At 38.1% G+C, this 19,476-nt stretch overlaps 1 protein-coding gene across 9 annotated transcripts in view; it reads right to left on the bottom strand.

The window, feature by feature from the left end:
- Window positions 1-19,476, bottom strand: part of ULK4 (unc-51 like kinase 4) — a 636,882-nt gene that overhangs the window by 595,154 nt on the left and 22,252 nt on the right. For 7 of the 9 annotated variants that reach the window (XR_014310110.1, XR_014310111.1, XR_014310112.1 and 4 more), the window contains 7 exons: window positions 17,537-17,652; window positions 17,317-17,386; window positions 15,238-15,334; window positions 10,291-10,395; window positions 7,851-7,911; window positions 5,510-5,691; window positions 5,148-5,194 (listed from right to left, as the gene is read on the bottom strand). Coding sequence is in view for 4 of the 9 variants with exons in the window: in XM_082724762.1 (XP_082580888.1) it covers window positions 5,148-5,194; window positions 5,510-5,691; window positions 7,851-7,911; window positions 10,291-10,395; window positions 15,238-15,334; window positions 17,317-17,386; window positions 17,537-17,652 (678 nt within the window). In the remaining 5 variants the exon portion in view is untranslated. The remainder of the gene's footprint in view (window positions 1-5,147; window positions 5,195-5,509; window positions 5,692-7,850; window positions 7,912-10,290; window positions 10,396-15,237; window positions 15,335-17,316; window positions 17,387-17,536; window positions 17,653-19,476) is intronic. The other 2 variants (XR_014310114.1, XM_082724763.1) reach the window with 1 other exon arrangement.

The raw sequence follows: 19,476 nt of genomic DNA, 5'->3' as shown, positions 1-19,476 counted from the left end.
AGAGGGGCACCTGGGTGGTGCACTCAGTTAAGTGTCTGACTCTCGGTTTTAGCTCAGGTCATGATCTCAGGGTCATAAATTCAAGCCTTGTGTTGGGCTCTATGCTCAGCACAGAATCTGCTTGAGATTCTCTCTCCCTCTTTCTATCCCTCCTGCTCTCGCTCTCTGTCACAAATAAATCAATCTTTAAAAAAAGAGAGAGAGAGAGAGACAGGAAATCCCACACCCATCCACAGGACTTTCAGGAGCAGAAAAAGGATGAATCACAGAAGAAGTGATCTTAAGGAAACAGGGAAGCTAAAGAAAGCCTGAAGCACTTAAACTTAATCTGGCATAGCAAATTAGTGAAAATACCTATATGCATTCCAATAAAATTTCATGGCCTAGAATAAAGAAAAATCCAGATACTGAGAAACAATCAAACTAGTCACATATAAAGAAGAAGAAAAAGACAGGTTGGTCCTGAGTCTTCCAGAGCTGTGCAAACAGAGGGCAAATTCCGAAGCACGGCACAGGGGTGAACCAGCAAAAGAAGGTCTCAATCAGCCCCCTGTACCTAAAGGGCACAAGAAGGTCTCAGTCAGCCCCCTGTACCTAAACCCTAAAACCAGAGACAAAACCTTGAGGAGATAACAACTAGAGAAGCAGAGACTCAGAGATCTTGAATTAAAAAAGAAAAAAAAGAAAGGAAAAAAGAAAAAAATAGAACTACTGAAAAAAATGAGGTAAAGCAGAGCAACAAAATTTACAGAGAAACTGTATTTTAAAAACTGATGAACATTTACTTTACCTTATTCAAGTGTCAAACCTATACCAAAAATTAGAAAATCCTTCCTAAAATTTGTATGAATCCCAAGGGACCCCAACTAAGAAACAATCCTGAAAAAGAGAAAAAAAGTTGGAGGTCTCACACTTTGACTCCAGAACTTAACTATTACAAAGCTATGGTAATCAAGACACTCTGGCACTGGCATAAAGACTGGTATTTAGACTAAATAAACCCTCACATATGTGGTCAAAAGATTATCGACAAGGGTACCAATACCAATCAATGGGGAAACAACAGCCTTTTCAACAAATGGTGCTGGGAAAACTGGATATACACGTGCAAAAGAATGAAGTCAAACCCTTACTAACACCATACACAAAAATTAACTCAAAATGGATCAAAAACGTAAATACAAAAGCTAAAACTGTAAAACTCTAAGAAATGAAAAGCTTTAAGACACTGAATTTGGCAATGATTTCTTGCATATGACATTAAAAGCCAGGCAACAAAAGAGAAAGTGGAAAATCTGAGTTTCAAAGGGCACTATCAAGAGCAAAAAGGCAACCCACAGAGTAGGAGAAAATATTTCCAAGTCACCTAATCTGATAAAAGGGTAACAGCCAGAAGATATGAAGAACTCTTACAAATCAACAACATAAAACAACCCAATTAGAAAACAGGCAAAGAACATGAATGGACATTTCTCCAAAGAAGAAAAACAGATGGTCAACAAATACATGAAAAGATGTGCAACATTACTAGTCATCAGTGAACTACAAATCAAAACCACGCGGGTGTACAGCTTCACACCCATCAGGATAGCTACTATTAAAAAATGATCAGGAGGAGGATGTGGACAAATTGGAAGCCTTATACACTGCTAGAAGGAACGTAAGATAGTACAGCCGCTGTGGAAAACAGTATGAGGTCTCCTCAGTAAATGAGAAGATAGAATTACCAAATAATCGAACAACTCCACTCCTAAGTATATACCCAAAATAACTGATAGCAGGGACACAAACAGATATTTGTATACCAATGTTCACAGCAGTATTAATTGCAATAGCCAAAGATAGAAGCAACCCAAGTACCCATCAACAGGTAAAAAGATAAAATGGAGCACTGGGTGTTATACCTAAACAATGAATCTTGGAACAGATCAGAAACTAATGACATACTGTATGGTGACTAACATAATAAATTTTTTTAAATGTGGCATATACATCTGGGGGATATTAATCTACCTTAAAAAGGGAAGACCTTCTGATACATGCTACGACATGGCTGAACTCTGAAAACGTTAAGCTAAGTGAATTAAGCCAGGCACAAAAAGATAAATATCGTATGATCCCAATTAATTTAGGTATAGAATAAGCAAATTCAGAGAAACAAAAGGTAGAATAGAAGTTTACCAGGACTGGGAGAAGGAGGATGGGGAGTTAAAGTTTAATGGGTAATGGCTTCCTTTTAGGATGATGAAAAAGTTCTGGAAACTGATAGTGGTGATGGTTGCACAGCACTGTGAATATACTTAATAACCTCACTAAAATGGTCAATTTCATATGATGTATATTTCCACAGTCAAAATCTTTAAAAAAAAAAAATCCTGTATTATTTGACAGACAGAGATCACAAGTAGGCAGAGAGGCAGACAGAGAAATGGGAGGGAAGCAGGCTCCCCGCTGAGCAGAGAGCCCAATTGGGGGCTCGATCCCAGGACCCTGAGATCATGACCTGAGCTGTAGGCAGAGGCTTAGTTCGCTAAGCAACCCAGGTGCCCCAAAACAGTTTAATTAAAATATTATGCATTACTGTGCTCACTTTGGCAACACATATACTAAAATATTATGCATTATTATATGTGGATTACATGCCTCAGTAAAGTTGATTGGCAAAGGATACAAAATTTCATAAATATCCACTATTGAAAGTTCTAACAAAAGGGCATTTTTTATAAACACCAACTGGGAATGCATGTCAATACAATGTTTCTAAAGAATGTTTTAGCATTTTATCAGAATTATTTATTGCCTTCTACTCATTTGTTCTAATTCTATGAATCTGCCCTCAGGGAAAAAAAAAAAATTAGGCACCAAGATTTAAACACAAAAATGTTCATTGACATATTATTTATAATGTTACAATATTATCCAAAAATAGGGAACAGGGGGTAAATTAAATGACCAGACATTCCTAGCATAGAAGAAAAGGCATACCTTGAAAAAAATCTTAGACAAATTGTTAATGACATTAAAAAATGCATAACATATGGGGTGCCTGGGTAGCTCAGTTTGTTAAGTGCCTGACTTGATTTCAGCGCAGGTCATGATCTCAGGGTCATGAGATCAAGCCCTTCAACAAGCTCCATGCTGAGTGCAGAACCTATGCAGCACCTGCTTAAGATTATCTCTTTCCCACTCCCTTCAGCCCCTTCCTTATTTCTCTCTCTCAAAAAAGTAGATACATAAGGGGAAGAGAAACAAAACATCTTTTAATTTTATTTAAATTCAATGAACATATATTATTAGTTTCAGAGGTAGAGAGCAGTGATTCATCATTCTCCTATAATACCCCGTGCTGACACATTCCCTCAATATTCATCACCCAGTTATCCCATTCCCCCAGGTCCCCGCCATCCAGAACCTGGGTTCGGAGAAACAAATTCTATGTTGTTCTACTTTGTTTTTCTGTATGCTGAACAAAGCCAAGGAATAAACACATCTACTTCAACAGTGGCTACCCGCCAGCTAAGTTGAGGACCCATATATGCTGTTAAGGGGATATGACCTAGGTCAGAGAAGGCCCTGCTGGAAGAACTGGTGTTTGAATGGAGGAAGACAAATAGAAAGAAGGTTCCAAGCAGAGGATTTGACTACCTTATTATTTATCACTTTCCTCAAACACAAGCTGTTTTATAATGAAGTTTCAATCTAAAAGATGGCGGGGGGGGGGGGGGGCAGTCCTTGGAAAGGATTTTAAAAAGTCGATTTTTGTAAGTCAGCAGGGGGCACCCCATTCAAGGATATGAGTTTTAGCTCAAGTGTGAGGTTTTGTTTGGTTTCTTTTTAGTGATCACACCACAAACCTTCTCAAAGTTTTACATGCTCAAAAAATATCTAAAAATCCTATTTACCAAGTTTTACCTTGGGGAAGTAACCTCAGAAGATGCATAACAAAAATTATCAAAAAAAAAAAAAAAGGCATTTGTGAATACCTCATTTCCCCCAAATTTCACCATTCTGGAATAAGTGCTATTACCACATTTCACAAATACCCTCACTGTTGTTTTCATGTACTTTTCTAACAAGAATACAAGATAAGCAGGCTTGACCACACCAAGCACAGCCACTGCAACCTCCAGTCTCCAACATCTGCTACCCACCCAGGAAGAATCTGGCACCAGTGCAAAGTAGTTCCTGTACTTGCTTATTCGAAAGGTAATTATTAGTATCTGATGTATACACTATCCTCATCTTAGAGTTGAGGAAACTGAGGCTCAGCACTTAAGGTAATTTACCCAGAGGGCAGATCTGTAAGTCACACCCAGGTCTGTGTGAATGCAAAGCCCATGCAATTTCATAGCCACACACAGACTCCCAGCAGAGCTGAGACTCAGAAAGAGGGAATCATGATTTGTTTCCCCCTCTGATTTCCCCCAACCATGAGAGACTGTGGACTCTGAGAAGCAAACTGAGGGTTTTGGAGTGGAGGGGGGTGAGGGTGGGGGGCTGGGTGAGCCTGGTGGTAGGTATTAAGGAGGGCACAAATTGATGGAACACTGGGTGTGGTGCATAAACAATGAATTACGGATCACTGAAAAAATAAAATAAAATAAAACTTAAAAAAAAAAAAAAAAAGAATGAAAAAGAAAAGAAAGAGGTAATCATCTGGCCTGGTCTCGCTGGCTACCAGAGCCCAGAGCCCCCTAACACTTTATCTAATGTGCTTTTCCACCATGGTATGTTGCCTGCATAATAAGAAAATATGTATCTTTCCATCAGGAGCTTACAGAGCATAATCCCATTAGATTTCAAATAACATCATAAGGAAGTCATGCATCATGTAAGGGAAAGATGAAATCACAAGGGAAAACTCTGCAGGAAGCAAAAATAAAACATAGGGCTCAAGTGTTTAATAAAGAATACTCATAAGAGGAAGAGTAACAAAGTTTCCAGAGGTAGTTTATATAATCCTAGAATTATATTTGTAATAGTATATGGCCTATTTTTGAAATATTTTTAATTTACAGTTGGGATGCCTATGGTTGCTTAGGATTCAGAGTAATTATTACTTCAGTATATAATAACTTAGAACTATGTGCTTTTGATAAATATGTTGTAACTATTTAATGAATAATTAAAATATAAATGTTACTTACATATCCCAGTTTGGAGCTATTCTCAAATGCTGGATTAGCAACTGGAACTAGAATAAAAAAAAAAAGTAAGATGTACACTTTGTTCATGACTAATGCATGTGACCTGAAGACAACTGAAATGTGAATCCTGCACTAGGAGACAACAGAAGAAGTTAAAGATCACTGTCTATTGAACTGATTTCAGACATGAGGATTAAACAACTCCGGCAAACTATAATCTTGATAAATCATTTTTTTCTACTGTAATTAGATCAAGTTAGTATTTTAGCACTAAAGTTTTAATCTCAACAGAAATACAAAAGTTACATACAAAAGGCATGCTGTGAGGACCATGAAAGGAGTCTTTACAACGAACTACGTACCAGCGGGGAATGGAGGAGCCGGGTGGCCACGTCCCGGTGTCCAGCCACAACACACAGATAGCAAAGGAGATTGAGCTTGGCTCGGGAGGCCCCTGTGCTCTTTTCAGTGGAGTCGATCTGTGAGCACACTTGCTGTAAAAAGTCATTCCAATCTTGGTCTTTTAGAAATATTAACTTATCCACTGGAGAGGAAAGGAAAGGTTCAAAGTAGGTATCATGTAAAAATTTAAAAAAAAAAAACTGAAAACATTACAAGAGAAATAAATGGAACACAGAATTTCAATAGCTAAAATGAGGACAAAGAAAATCCTAACTTGATAATGTCAAAACCATAAAGTCCTCCAAAGATGACACTTTTATTTATTCTTCTAGATCCCTCTTCTTCTACCCATGGAGACTTTTTCAATATGTGAATGGAAAACTGTGCAGATGCCCACGGGAGAATCACCCTGCAACCCAGAATCTACAAAATACAAAGCTAAATAAAATTGTATTACAAAAAAGCAAGATAGCCTTTGTGTAAGTAAAGCAATCTAGCCTTAAAATATCTGAAAAGCCAAGAACTGCACAGTTGTTAAAAGGTTTCAATGAAAGTATTAAGCATAACACGTTAATATTGTAGCTAAAGTCATCTGGAAAATCCAAGTCCAAACCCTCCACAAACAGAAAACAAAAACTGGGCCATGAGATGCCATCTAAAATTAACAGTTTCAGCTAATTTCTATCCTTAAACAAAATAACCTATAATAATTTCCTAAAGCAACTCAACATAAAAGGGACAAAGGGAAGGAATATTATTTTGAAATACTCCTCCAAGGTTTTCATGAATATGGTTCTACTTGGCACAGCTTTGTTTTGTTTTTTTAAGATTTTTTTTAATTTATTTATTCAACAGACAGAGATCAGAGTAGGGAGAGAGGCAGGCAGAGAGAGTGGGGGGGAAGCAGGCTCCTTGCTGTGCAGAGAGCCTGACGCAGGGCTCAATCCCAGGACCCTGAGATCCTGACCTGAGCCGAAGGCAGAGGCTTAACCCACTGAGCCACCCAGGTGCCCCTACTTGGCAGTTTATTTAAATTTGAACACATTTTATTTTTAATTTACTTTGAGTTGCTTTTAAATTATAGATTATACTCTAGCTAGGAAAATGAATTTTTTCTGGCTCGAGCTTAATAGCTGCAAATAGATTTTCTCAAACAATATCCATCAAAATTTAAGGTATAAAACAATTTCTTTTTTTTTTTTTAAGATTTATTTATTTATTTATTTGACAGATCACAAGTAGGCAGAGTGGCAGGCAGAGAGAGGAGGAAGCAGGCTCCCCACTGAGCAGAGAGCCCGATGCGGGGCTTGATCCCAGGACCCTGGGATCATGACCTGAGCCGAAGGCAGAGGCTTTAACCCACTGAGCCACCCAGGTGCCCGAGGTATAAAACAATTTCTAATGTTCATCCCAAATAAGACTTCCCATTACGTGAAAGGAAACCTAACAATCATCCTTGAAGTATCCCCATTCCCACACCATCCCCACAAAAGTGAACCACCTGACCCCCTTGTTAACTGCCCCACTCTGAAATAGAACCTCAATTCTTTATTTTTTTAAGATTTTATTTATTTGACAGAAAGAGACACATCAAGAAAGGGAACACAGCAGGGGAAGAGAGAGAGAGAGAGAAGTGGGCTTCCCAATATGGTGCTCGATCCCAGGACCCTAGGATCATGACCTGACCCGAAGGCAGACACTTAACAACTGAGCCATCTAAGCACCCCTAGAATCTCAATTCTTTTTTTTTTTTTAATTTTTATTTTTTATAAACATATATTTTTATCCCCAGGGGTACAGGTCTGTGAATCACCAGGTTTACACACTTCACAGCACTCACCAAAGCACATACCCTCCCCAATGTCCATAATCCCACCCCCTTCTCCGAAACCCCCTCCCCCCAGCAACCCTCAGTTTGTTTTGTGAGATTAAGAGTCACTTATGGTTTGTCTCCCTCCCAATCCCATCTTGTTTCATTTATAGAATCTCAATTCTTCATTGTGGTCTCCAACCCTCTGTACCCACAAGAGCACCATAAGTGTTGGAAAGTCAGTGGATCTACAAAAGGCAAGGGCAAGAGAAGGGTCCACACAGCTTTACAGGAACTTTCAGCTGAGTAAGGTGAACGCCTGGCACAAATGGATTACAGATTTATAACATACACAGCACTGTCCCAAGAATCATCAGGTGGCAAGAAAACAGGAACTCAGCTACTTAATAAATAAGATATTCCATTTGCTATTTAATTTCTTATTCATATCTATCTTCTAAGAGTCTATATGTAACCAGGCTGCTATTTACCTGAATGTGCCGGGAGATGCAGTATCTTTGGATCAAATTTAATTGGTGGTTGTTTCATTATCTGTGGTTGAAAAACAAACACTTTTAAGATGCCTTATGAGACAGATATCTACCTCCTGATATATCTCCCATTATATTGATTATAAATCAATTAGGGCAGGAAAAAAAAAACAATGAAAATTTGTCACTAAAACGAAAAAGAATTCAACACTGCCCTTCAGATTCAAATACAAAAGACAGATAATAATTTATAAAAATAAAATCATTTCAGGGAACCTCGCTGGCTCAGTCAGTAGAAAATGTGACTTCTGATCTCTGGGTTGTGAGTTCAAACCCCATGTTGGGGGTAGAATTTACTTTAAATAGGTAAAATTTTTAGAATATCACTTCAATAGACATCGGAAATAAAATAAAGCTTCATTACAAAAGAAGCAATTTATCCTGGTAAGGATATCCTCAAAAGAATATCCTCTTTAGCTAATAAAACTCTAGGTTAGAATTTAGTCATATCAACAAATATTTATTGGGCATCTGAGAGGGTGAGGCAGGAGGCTAAATGCTAAGGGGGCTAACAAAGATGTGAAAAACAAGATCCTACAGTCAGGAAGCTGATACTCTGACTGGAAACATGTTAAAACAAACAAATATTGAACAATGCAAACTGGGCAGGACATAATTATAGGACAGTCCCCTAGAGAAAAAACTTTTTAAAATATTAGAGAAAGCAGCGAGCACTTTAGGCTGATAAGGTTTGTGGAAGAGCTGGAAAGGGGGTAAGGTTTTAAAGAATGGTAAGAACTTCATGGTTGAATTTGAGAACACACCACTTAGGAAGCTGTAAACAGCATGAAAAGGAAAGCACACGACTGGTTTTTTAAGGAAGGGGGGGAAAAAATGGTTAGCTGGATCCATAAGTTTAGAACAAAAGGTACTTTCATCTTGAGACGTTTAATTAAAAAGTTCAACCATCATCTCTAAGTCTAAATCCTCCAAAACCTCTCTACAGAGAGAGAATTTTAAAAAGCTTTGCTGGTAGTATTCTTGCCAAAAATGCAGAACCTCATACATAGTAATCATAAGAAACAGACAAACCCTGCTTGAGCGACATTCTACAAAATACCTGATCAGTACACTTCAATGTCAAAGTCATGAAAGCCAAGAAATGACTGAGAAATTACCACAAGGCCATGAAAGACAAGGACAGGAAGTAGAAGGAAAAGAAGGCCTAACAGCAAACTGTTAACAAACCCTAGAACAGAAAAAGGACATCAGCAGTACAAACTAGTAAAATTCAAATAAATTCAGGAATTTAGTTATTAGCACTGTGCCAATGTTAATTCCCTGGCTTTGCTAACCCTTCTATGGTGCTATAAGATGCTAACATTAGGAGAAGCTGGGTAAAAACTATACAGTAACTCCACTATTTTTGGACCGTTTCTGTATGTTTAAAATTAGAAGTTAAAAAAATTTCTACTAAGGCTTCCCCAAAACAATTAAGTATGGTCATAAAAGAAATAAGCAGAAAAAATATGGTCAAAAGATATTACAAACTGTTCTTAGAAGGTCTACCGGGAAAATGACCTATTATACATTAAATTTGGCATAAAATACAATTATTCTGCCAGACAGCTGAGCTCATAAAAAGAATTAGCTCCATTATGAAAAACTGCTGGGTAATCTATATTAAATCTTGTCTACCTAGTAAATACACATCCAAAAACCCATTGGTTCTAAATTAATGTTCCCCAATAAGAGGAGAGAAAATGGCCATGAATTGAAATAGAAAGACTTTAAGAAAGAAAAAAAGAAAATTAAGTAACAGAATAGGTAGTACAGAGGGACTGAAAAATTAATGTTTATTTTCTTAAGGAGAATACTCATCATTCCCCAGCAATACAGTAGTACATTCGAAGTGACATGAAGCAACAAAAATCATGCTGGGTACAAAGTATACCGGTGAAACATGACTCCCCAAGCTCCCAGTGTCTCCCTATCATCCGGTCTGCAGTCCTGAGCACCTGTGAGAGGGTGTGGTCTCTGTGTGCCCTGCCCATCCACCCCAGCTGAAGGGAGCAGTGCTCACTCCCATCTGCTTTCATAACACATGCACAGTTAGAGCGCTTAGAGAAATTCACTCAAGTATGCATGGAGAAACAAAGGTCTGAGGCCTAGAAGCCCACAGATGGAGGGGAGGGAGGGAGGACTGAGCTGATGCAGAAGAGGAAGAAAAAAAACTCACCACTCAGTGAAGCAGAAAGGAGAGTGTTACAGACAGGACAGAAAGAAATGTAGCCACACAGCATGAGTGACACAAAAGCAGACAGAGGATCAGCCAAGAAAATAAGGCAAAGAATATTTGTGATGACAATATCACACCAGGAGTCCAGCTCTCAGGGAAGGCTAAAGCTCAGCCCTCATCTCTTAGAGCATCTTTCCACACCTTTGGGTTGTCGATGATGGGGGTGACAACGAGATCAGAGTCCATGTAGATAAGCTCTTTCATCTGGGATTCCAGGTCCTGCTGACTCAGGTGTCCACTTGTATTCTGAAATAAGAACAAAAATGAGGCTTTGTTTCTGTGACTCATGAAGAGCTTTTAAAAACTGAACTCATAAGATGTTGAGTAAGACACCCCTGGAAGGGTCACCTAGATCAGTGAATCACTCACTTCGCAAATCAAACACTTTCACAGAATTCTTTGATTCTCACAAAGATCTTCAGTCATCTGTATCATTCCCATTTTTACAGAAGTAAAACACAGAAAGCTCAAAGTAATGGACTTGTTTGTGTTTGCCACAAAGGCTAGTGAGGACCAGAAAACGGAGCTTCTCTAGTCTGATGCTCTCAACTATGAGGAGGCAAACTGGTTTTTCAGTCACCAGCATGGTTTTTATCATTCATCCACTGGACGCTCATCACTTATTCCACCTTACAGAATATTCAGTACGAAGTTAAAATTACAGCATAAAAGAATCTCAGGGTCAAGTACTAACCTGTTACCTAAGTGTTACACATCTACCTTTATAAAAGGTGAAGTAGAGCTAACACATAATGAAAAGGAGTAACCAGGTATTTGCTAACAATTCTATGAGATGTTTCTTTGTGCTCTACTTAAACAGTAAACAGAACTCTCATTCCTAGTGTTATGCGTTAGGACTTCACATAAGACAAAAAAAAGAGAGAATTTATACATTAAGAATTTCCACTGAAACACCAACCAGCAAACTGAACAAGATAAAACCAAATCAGTGAGGTGAAAAATGAGGAAATTATCCAAAACTGAGGCAGGGGCATGAAAAAAGGAATAGAGTAAGTAGCTAACAAAGTTACTGGAACCAAGACCACCCCTTTGAAACTTAGAAAACAGACATATAAAAAAATACATGAAGAGTACGTATGGAACAACTTCGGAAAACAAAAATTTTAATGCTTAAAGATATGAACTTTCAAGACAAAGACTTCAAAGAAAGACCATAATGAATTAGTTATATTAGTATATAATATATTCTTATGAGAATAAGGCAGACCAGTTAGAAATTTATATGTAAAAATTAATTTCCTATATATAAACGAAATGTAGGCATGGGTAACAGATTACAAAAATGAGATACCAAGGAAGCCTGTGTAGCTCAGTCGGTTAGGTGTCCAATTCCTAATTTCAGCTGAGATCATGATCTCAGGGTCGTTAGATTGAGATCTGCATTGGGCTCTGCACAGGGTGTAAAGCCTGCTCAGATTCTCCCTCTCCCTCTGTCCCTCCCCAACCCCTACTCATGCTCTCTAAAAAAAAAAAAAAAAAAAAAAAAAAAATGTTTAATTTAAAAAAACCCACTCGTGATAGCCAAAAATAAAATATAATGCTCAGGAATAAACTAAATGATCAAACACTATAATCCACCAAATGAAAAAAGATTAAGTTTAAAAAATTATGTTCCCTTGTTTGAAAATGAATACATATGTATAGAACCAAAAAGAAATATCAAATTGGGGGCACCTAGGTAGCTCAGTGGGTTAAGCCGCTGCCTTCGGCTCAGGTCATGATCTCAAGGTCCTGGGATCAAGTCCCGCATCGGGCTCTCTGCTCAGCAGGGAGCCTGCTTCCCTCTCTCTCTCTCTGCCTGCCTCTCTGTCTACTTGTGATTTCTCTCTGTCAAATAAATAAATAAAATCTTTAAAAAAAAGAAATATCAAATTGTAACCCGTGGTTCCCCTGGGTAATTAAAGTAGGGTTTTTTTTTTTTTTTGGGGGGGCCTCTTGTACAGTTTCCAAGTTTTCTACAATTATAAAAATTTTGTAATTAAATTTAAAAGGATCACTTAGAAAATAAAAAATATTCTCATATAGTACTTATATAATTACTGCTTGAGTATTCTCAATAAAATGATTAAGTAAACTTTTCTACAATAACCATGTGCCAGAAGATATTCAACATCTATTTCAAAATGCATTTTTTTAACTTTTACACTGATTTTATATCTCACATATAACTAAACAATTATTAGCAGAATGAGATTTTATTATAATGCATTTATATTTCATTTCATTGCAGAAGTAAGTTTCGTGCAGTCCAAATGCATTTCATATTAAAAATTAAAGAACTAAAAGGAAGTATATCTCTCAAGCACTAAGTACAATGAGTTAACTTGGAAAAACTAATTCAAAATATCTCTGCATTCAAAAACAACTGAATGAAGGAAACTAAAGATGTAAACAAACAGAAACACAGTCCACATTCACGGAGGAAAACTGTACATTGTTAAAATAGCCATACTCCCCAAATTCAATGTCACTGCTATCACAATCCCACCTGCCTTCTTCAGAAACATGCAAAGTGAAAACTGATCCTAAAATTCACATGGAAATGCAAGGAACACAGAACAAAACAACCAAAACAACCTCGAAAAAGAACAAAGTTAGAAGAATCATACCTCCTAACTTCAAAACTTACTAAAAGGCTATGATGATCAAGAATAGCTAGCTGGGGGCACCTGCATGGTTCAGTGAGTTAGGCGGCTGCCGTTGGCTCATGTCATGATTTTAGGGTCCTGGGATTGAGCTGCACAACTGGCTCCCCGCTCAGCGGGGAGCCTGCTTCTCCCTCTCTCTCCTGTTCCCCCTACTTGTGTGCTCTATAAATAAATAAAATCTTTAAAAAAAAAAAAAAAAAAAAAGGGAAGAAGAAGAATAGCTAGCTAGGGGCATCAGGGTGGCCAGCCAGTTAAGTGTTCGACTCTTAGATCTCACAGTCATGAGTTCAAGCCCCTCATTGGGCTCCACGCTGGGCACAGAGTCTACTTAAAAAAAAAAAAAAAATTATTGGGGCACCCGTGTGGCTCAGTCGGTTGAATGTTCAACTCTTAACTTCAGCTCATGTCATGATCTCGGGGTCAGGAGATCAAGCCCCACACTGAGCTCCGGGTTGGGCATGAAGCCTGTCTGGGAAATCTCTCTCTCCTTCTCCATCTTCTACTCCCCCTCATCCCTCCCTCGCCCTTGTGCTCTATCTCTTAAAATAGAAAATAAAGTAGCTAACCAGTTACTATACTACCAGCATAAGAAGGATGCATAGATCAACAGACCAAAGAGTCCAGAAATAAACCTCGCTTTTATCGATAGTCAACAAGAATGCCAAGATAATTAACTGGGGAAAGAACAGTCTTTTCAACAAATAGTGCTAAGAAATGGAAATCCACATGCAAAACAATGAAGCTGGCATATGCCCCATGCCATATACAAAAATTAACTCAAATGCATTAAAGAGCTAAAGATAAGAGCTAAGCATAGGCATAAACCTTTGTAACCTTCAAGTAGCCAATGGCTTCTAAATTATGACACCACAAGCATAGGCAACAACAAACATGCACACAGAGATCATTTGAACTACATCAAAATTAAAAATATCTGTGCTTCAAAGGACACTACCACCAGAATATACAAAGAATTCCTACAACTCAAATGGGTAAGGATTTGAATTCTTCCAAAGGAAATACATATATATATATATATGTATATATGTATATACATACACACATATATATATATGAATGAAAATATACTCAACATAATTAGCCATCAGAAATGACAATCAAAACTAGATACAATTTCACACCCCCCAGTACGGCTACCATGAATTATTCACCACCCCAAAGGCTGAAGCAACCAAAGTGTCCAAAGATGAACAGATAAACAATATGTGATTTATACATGATGGATTATTATTCAGCCTTAAAAAGGAATAAAAGTGACACATGCCACAACATGAATGGACCCAGAAGATATCACACTGAGTGTTATAAGCCAGACACAAAAGGGCAAATATTATATGGTTCCACTTAGATGAGATGACTAGGCAACTTCACAGACACAGAGAGGAGAATCATAGCTGCCAAGACTGTTTAGTGGGTACATAGTCTCAGTTTGGGATATAAAAATGTTCTGGAGATAGATGGTGGGAATGGTTGAAAAAAAATGGGAAGGTACTTAATGCCACAGAATTGTCCACTTAAAAATAGTCAAATGGTAAATTTTACATAATATCTCTTTTACCATAATTAGAAAACAAATGGACAGTACCAAGTTTTGTTAGGCATAGGTCAACACTGGCATTCTCATCACTGCTGGGGGCAATGTAAAACGGCGGTTACCACACAATGTCGCGATTACACTCCTACAGGTATGAGGAGAAATTAAACACATGCTCCCTCAAAACCATATGTATGGATGTTCACAGCAGCCCAAGTCACAACAACCACAAGGTGGAAAAGACCCAAATGTCCACCAACCCATGAATGGGTCTATCTCATGTGGCATATGCAATAAATTTTTGGCACTAAAAAGAAACAGAGGACTGATACATGCTATAATTTGGATGAATCTTAAAAAAACATGAGGTTAGGTGAAGAAAGCCAGTCACAAAAGAACACATATTATGTTATTTCATTTACATGTGATGTCCAGAATAAACAAATGTCTAAAGACAAAGAAGAGTGGTTGCCTAGGGTAAGAGGTGAGAGAAATTGAGGGAAAACAGGAGTGACGGCTAGTAAGTGTGGGGTTTCTTTGTGGCATAATTAGTGTTTTCAAAATGACCGTGATGATGGCTGCATGACTGCATGAATATGCTCAAAGACTTGAACTATACACTCTGTCCAAGTGAATTGCATGGATGTCAGTCACATCTCAGGAAAGCCGTTATCAAAGACATAACTCCCTCTTAAGAGTACTTAGCAGAAAAACCAGTGATCATCAAAGAAGATGACTTAATTGTAAATTTCATCACTTCGATCATAGTTCAGAGATGAACTTGGTAATTATTCTTCTAAGTCTATCTTATATGAAAACAAACAAACAAAAAAAAAAAACAAGAAAAAGTTCCTTTGTGTTCACCTTGGTTGAAGGAGAAGTCTTCTGGGGTGAATGCTGAGTCCTGTCCTCACCAGGACTTAATCCCACTGCAGTGCTTGTTCTTGGAGTTGGACGAGTACTGGAAAATACCAACCAGTCAACATTACTCAGATTTTAGAAACTTCCACGTGTTAACTATTATCTGGAGGAAAAAACACACACACACACACACCTCACGAGAGGGGGGAAAAAAAAAAAAAAATCAAGATTCTAGGTGATCTCATATATTTAAATTCTAATTTGTGTTTATCTGACACTTTTGTAAATGTCTTTAAAGCAATTTCCTAGCTAATTTATGATCTCTTATTTATACAATCTATGTTATATATCACAGTTTCTATTTTAACTAGAAATCTTAAAACACTGATTATTGTGTAAATGTCTGCTGGTATCAGGATTAACAAAATACAGACAATCTACAAAGGATGGAAAATATTTACAATTTTATCTCAGAATGTTTGAAATGGCAAATGATCTTGGTATCTATTTAAGAAACAAGTTATAATCTGCATCTATTTTTAATGACTCCTCCTAGACTTAAAAATGGTTGTCATACTCTGTGGGTCACTCTGTACTTGGGTCTCTGATTTGGAGTTTTTCATATTTTTAAGAAATTTTGGGGGTGCCTGGGTGGCTCGGTGAGTTAAGCCTCTGCCTTCAGCTCAGGTCATGATCTCAGAGTCCTGGGATCAGGCTCTCTGTTTGGCAGGGAGCCTGCTTCCCACTTTCTCTCTGCCCGCCTCTCTGCCTACTTGTGATCTCTCTCGCTCTCACTCTGTCAAATAAATAAATAAATCTTCAAAAAACAAACAACAAAAAAAAAGTTTCCACTCAGATAATTTTTCAATAAGTTCCTTCAAATTCCCAAATATCAGGATTCTCACCCCTTTTACTTATCTATTTATTCCTAGAACAAATCCTTATTTAATTCAAAAAATACGCCAAAGATTATACAAAGTTTTTAAAAACTGACTTTAAAATGCCTAGAATGGGGGTGCCTGGGTGATTCAGTGGGTTAAAGCCTCTGCCTTCGGGCCCAGGTCATGATCCCAGGGTCCTGGGATCAAGACCCGCATCAGGCTCTCTCTGCTCAATGGGGAGCCTGCTTCCTCCTCTTTCTGCCTGCCTCTCTGCCTACTTGTGATTTCTGTCAAATTAATAAATAAAATATTTAAAAATAATACTAAAAACATAAAAAGTAAAATAAAATGCCTAGATGTATATAGATAAAAGTTAACATATTTTATAATTAAATAGGGTAAAATAACTCAGGAAACCTTAGTTTATTGTTATAACCCCTATGTCATTAAATAATACTGTGTCTAAGACTAAAACCATAAATAAAATACAAAACTTAAGACGTATTACTAAAATTTTAAATGTATTTTTCTTAATCACATTAAAATACTATTCTGATACTTAACTATTTGATAATTACATTATTAGGTGAACACTATTTATGTTTCCATATAAAACAACACTTAAAAAAACAAACAAACAAAAAAAAAAAACCTGTTCTTTCCTGTAGGTCTTTAACCAATAAAAAAGAGACTGCTAAAATTTCAAATTCAACTATTTGAAGGGAAAGTACAAAATGAAGAGGTTTTAACCCTTATGAATAGGAAAAATGGGTGGTGCTGTTAAAAAGTTAAAAATGCACAGCCAAGTCAACATTCCAATTGTCAGCACTTAACAGTAACTTTTTTTTTTAAAGATTTTATTTGTTTATTTGACAGACAGAGATCACAGCAGACAGAGAGGCAGGCAGAGAGAGAGAGGGAAGCAGGCTCCCTGCTGAGCAGAAAGCCCAGTGCGCGACTCAATCCCAGGACCCTGAGATCATGACCTGAGCAGTGGCTCAGCGGCAGCGGCTTAACCCACTGAGCCACCCAGGCGCCCTTAATAGTAACTTTGAAAGCAGAGAGTGAAACTGGAATCTGGCATTCATATCCCTGTCCTGTATGTCTGCACAACATGGCTTGCCACCAGGACAAGAGATACTTTGGGAAGACCCCACTGTCACCTCCCATGGATTCCCTGCTGCTCTGTCATCTTACCTACCTGAGAAGAAACATGGACTCATTCGGTTGACCTCCAACAGTACTTTTAGGCCTCAACTCGGCTGGATTTTCTGTGGCAGAAAAGATAAACATTATCCATAAAGGACCAAAAATATTATGAGCAGAGCAGGATACAGACAGAAACTTAAAGAGAACGGTAACAAAAACTAGAAACCCTTAAAAAGTATCAGTGACACGAACGTGCTGTAGTGAGAGCGCACCTAGTCTGAAAGAGTGACTTAAGCGCTGACCGCTCTTCTCCCCCTTGGCTTGTCCGCTCGGAGGCTTCAAAAACTCCTTGCGATCTTGTGTCCCAGAAAGCTCCATCACTTTCCTGCTGTTCAACAGGAGAAAGGCAACATGATCAAATTTACTTTTGAGTTTTCTAGAATTTTCTGTGTAGAACAAGAGATGGGAAAAGATCATTAAATTACAGGTAACATCTGGCAAAGCCATGGGGTTGGAAAGTATAGTCACAGAGTGGCTAAAATGAGCACTTACAATACCAAAGGCATTGTATGGAATATATAAACCTTATCTCTGAAAAATAAATACAGCACGCAGACTGGAGAAAGAAACCAAAACTCAAAGTACCTATAAACCCACAGTGAGTTTCCTTTTTACCCCTTCCAGTATGGCCTGGCCTAGCCTCTAAGGCAATGAGTACAGACAAGAGGACCCCTCAAGAGAATCTTCCTAGTTCTGTTCTACAGAATAGGAAAAGGGACCTCTAAGGGGAAATTCCCTGGTTTGTTTTGGTTTTTTCGATTTTTTTCTTTTTCCATTTTATTCTGTTCCAGCCTCCAGGTAATCCTGCTGCAGCTAGCTGGGAAAGCAGCAGCTTCTAGCCTAAAACTGAGGGAGGGGTATCTTCTCTAATCAGATAGCTAGGATCCCAAGAACATAAAGCAAATCCCTGTTGCTCTGTTCTATCTTTCTCCTGTCTTGCTGTCCTCCTGCCACTTGGCCCCAAATACCTGCAGCAAAACATAAAAATTATAACACAGAGTGTGACTAAGTAGGGTTTATTGTGGGATTACAAGGCTGGTTCAATATTTGAAAACCAATGTATGTAAGAGTCCATAATCAGAGTCTCAAGAAGAAAATGCGTATGATCTTCAACTGATACTAAAAGGCATTTTATAAAACTGAATGTTCATTCAAACTAAAAAAGAGCAGCTACACAAACCTCCAGCTCATTGTACTTAATGGTGAAAGGCTGAAAGCTTTCATCCCAGAGTCAGAAACCAGGCAAAGATGTTAACTTTCATCACTACTGATTCAACATCTTACAGGAAAGAAGAGAAAAAAAAAAAAAGGCTCAGCAAGGGCAATAAGGCAAGAGAAGAAATCAAAAGCACAGAGATTAAAAGGGAAGATGACAAACTAAGGGCAGAGGTGTTCTGTAACTTGCTGATGCAGGAGGACCAAGACCAGGGTCCCGCTTTCTGGAGTTCCCCCAAAGCCTAACACAATGGGGAAAGTACGGTTAAATCTCACTGGATCAGAGAAACCCAAGTTAGGGAGAGACCTTACTAAAATTCAGTGTTCTCCATCCAATACACTGAATTTGCCAAAATAAAAATCAAGAATCAGACAACCATTCACCACTGAATAAGTGGAGAGGGAGGAAAGCTAATTAGCAGAACTTTACTTGACCACTTCTCACCTGGTTCTTAATAAAAATTACTTGTGTAAGTGTCCTGGGCTAAGAAGATTATATAATAAAAATGAGGTATTTCAGTCAGGCTCAGACAGGAGCTAGGTTATGCTGTGGTAACATACAATGCACAAATCCCAGTGGCTTGAGTCTCCTAACTTTGTCTCACTCATGCACACAGCCATTGAAGGCTGGCAGGAAAGCAACACTAATCACAGTCACTGAAGACTCAGCCTGACAGCAACCCCATTTGGACATTTTCATCCCAGTTACCTCATCAGCATGAAGAAATGTGAGATCTGACACACAAAGGTTTCTATGCAGAACACACATCGCTTCTGCTCACGTTTCATTAGCCAAAGCCAGTCCCAGGACCACACCTAACTCAAAAGGGGGAAAGGAAATCCTACTATGTGCCTGCAAGGTGGAATGTGAGTTACATTTGGTGGTCAGAGCTAATGACTACCATACTAAATCACTGACTGAATAATAAACAACTAA

The sequence above is a fragment of the Mustela nivalis genome (genome assembly GCF_964662115.1).
Source record: "Mustela nivalis genome assembly, chromosome: 1".
NCBI classification, from domain to species: Eukaryota; Metazoa; Chordata; class Mammalia; order Carnivora; family Mustelidae; genus Mustela; species Mustela nivalis.
This window is presented reverse-complemented; position numbering and strand designations above follow the sequence as displayed.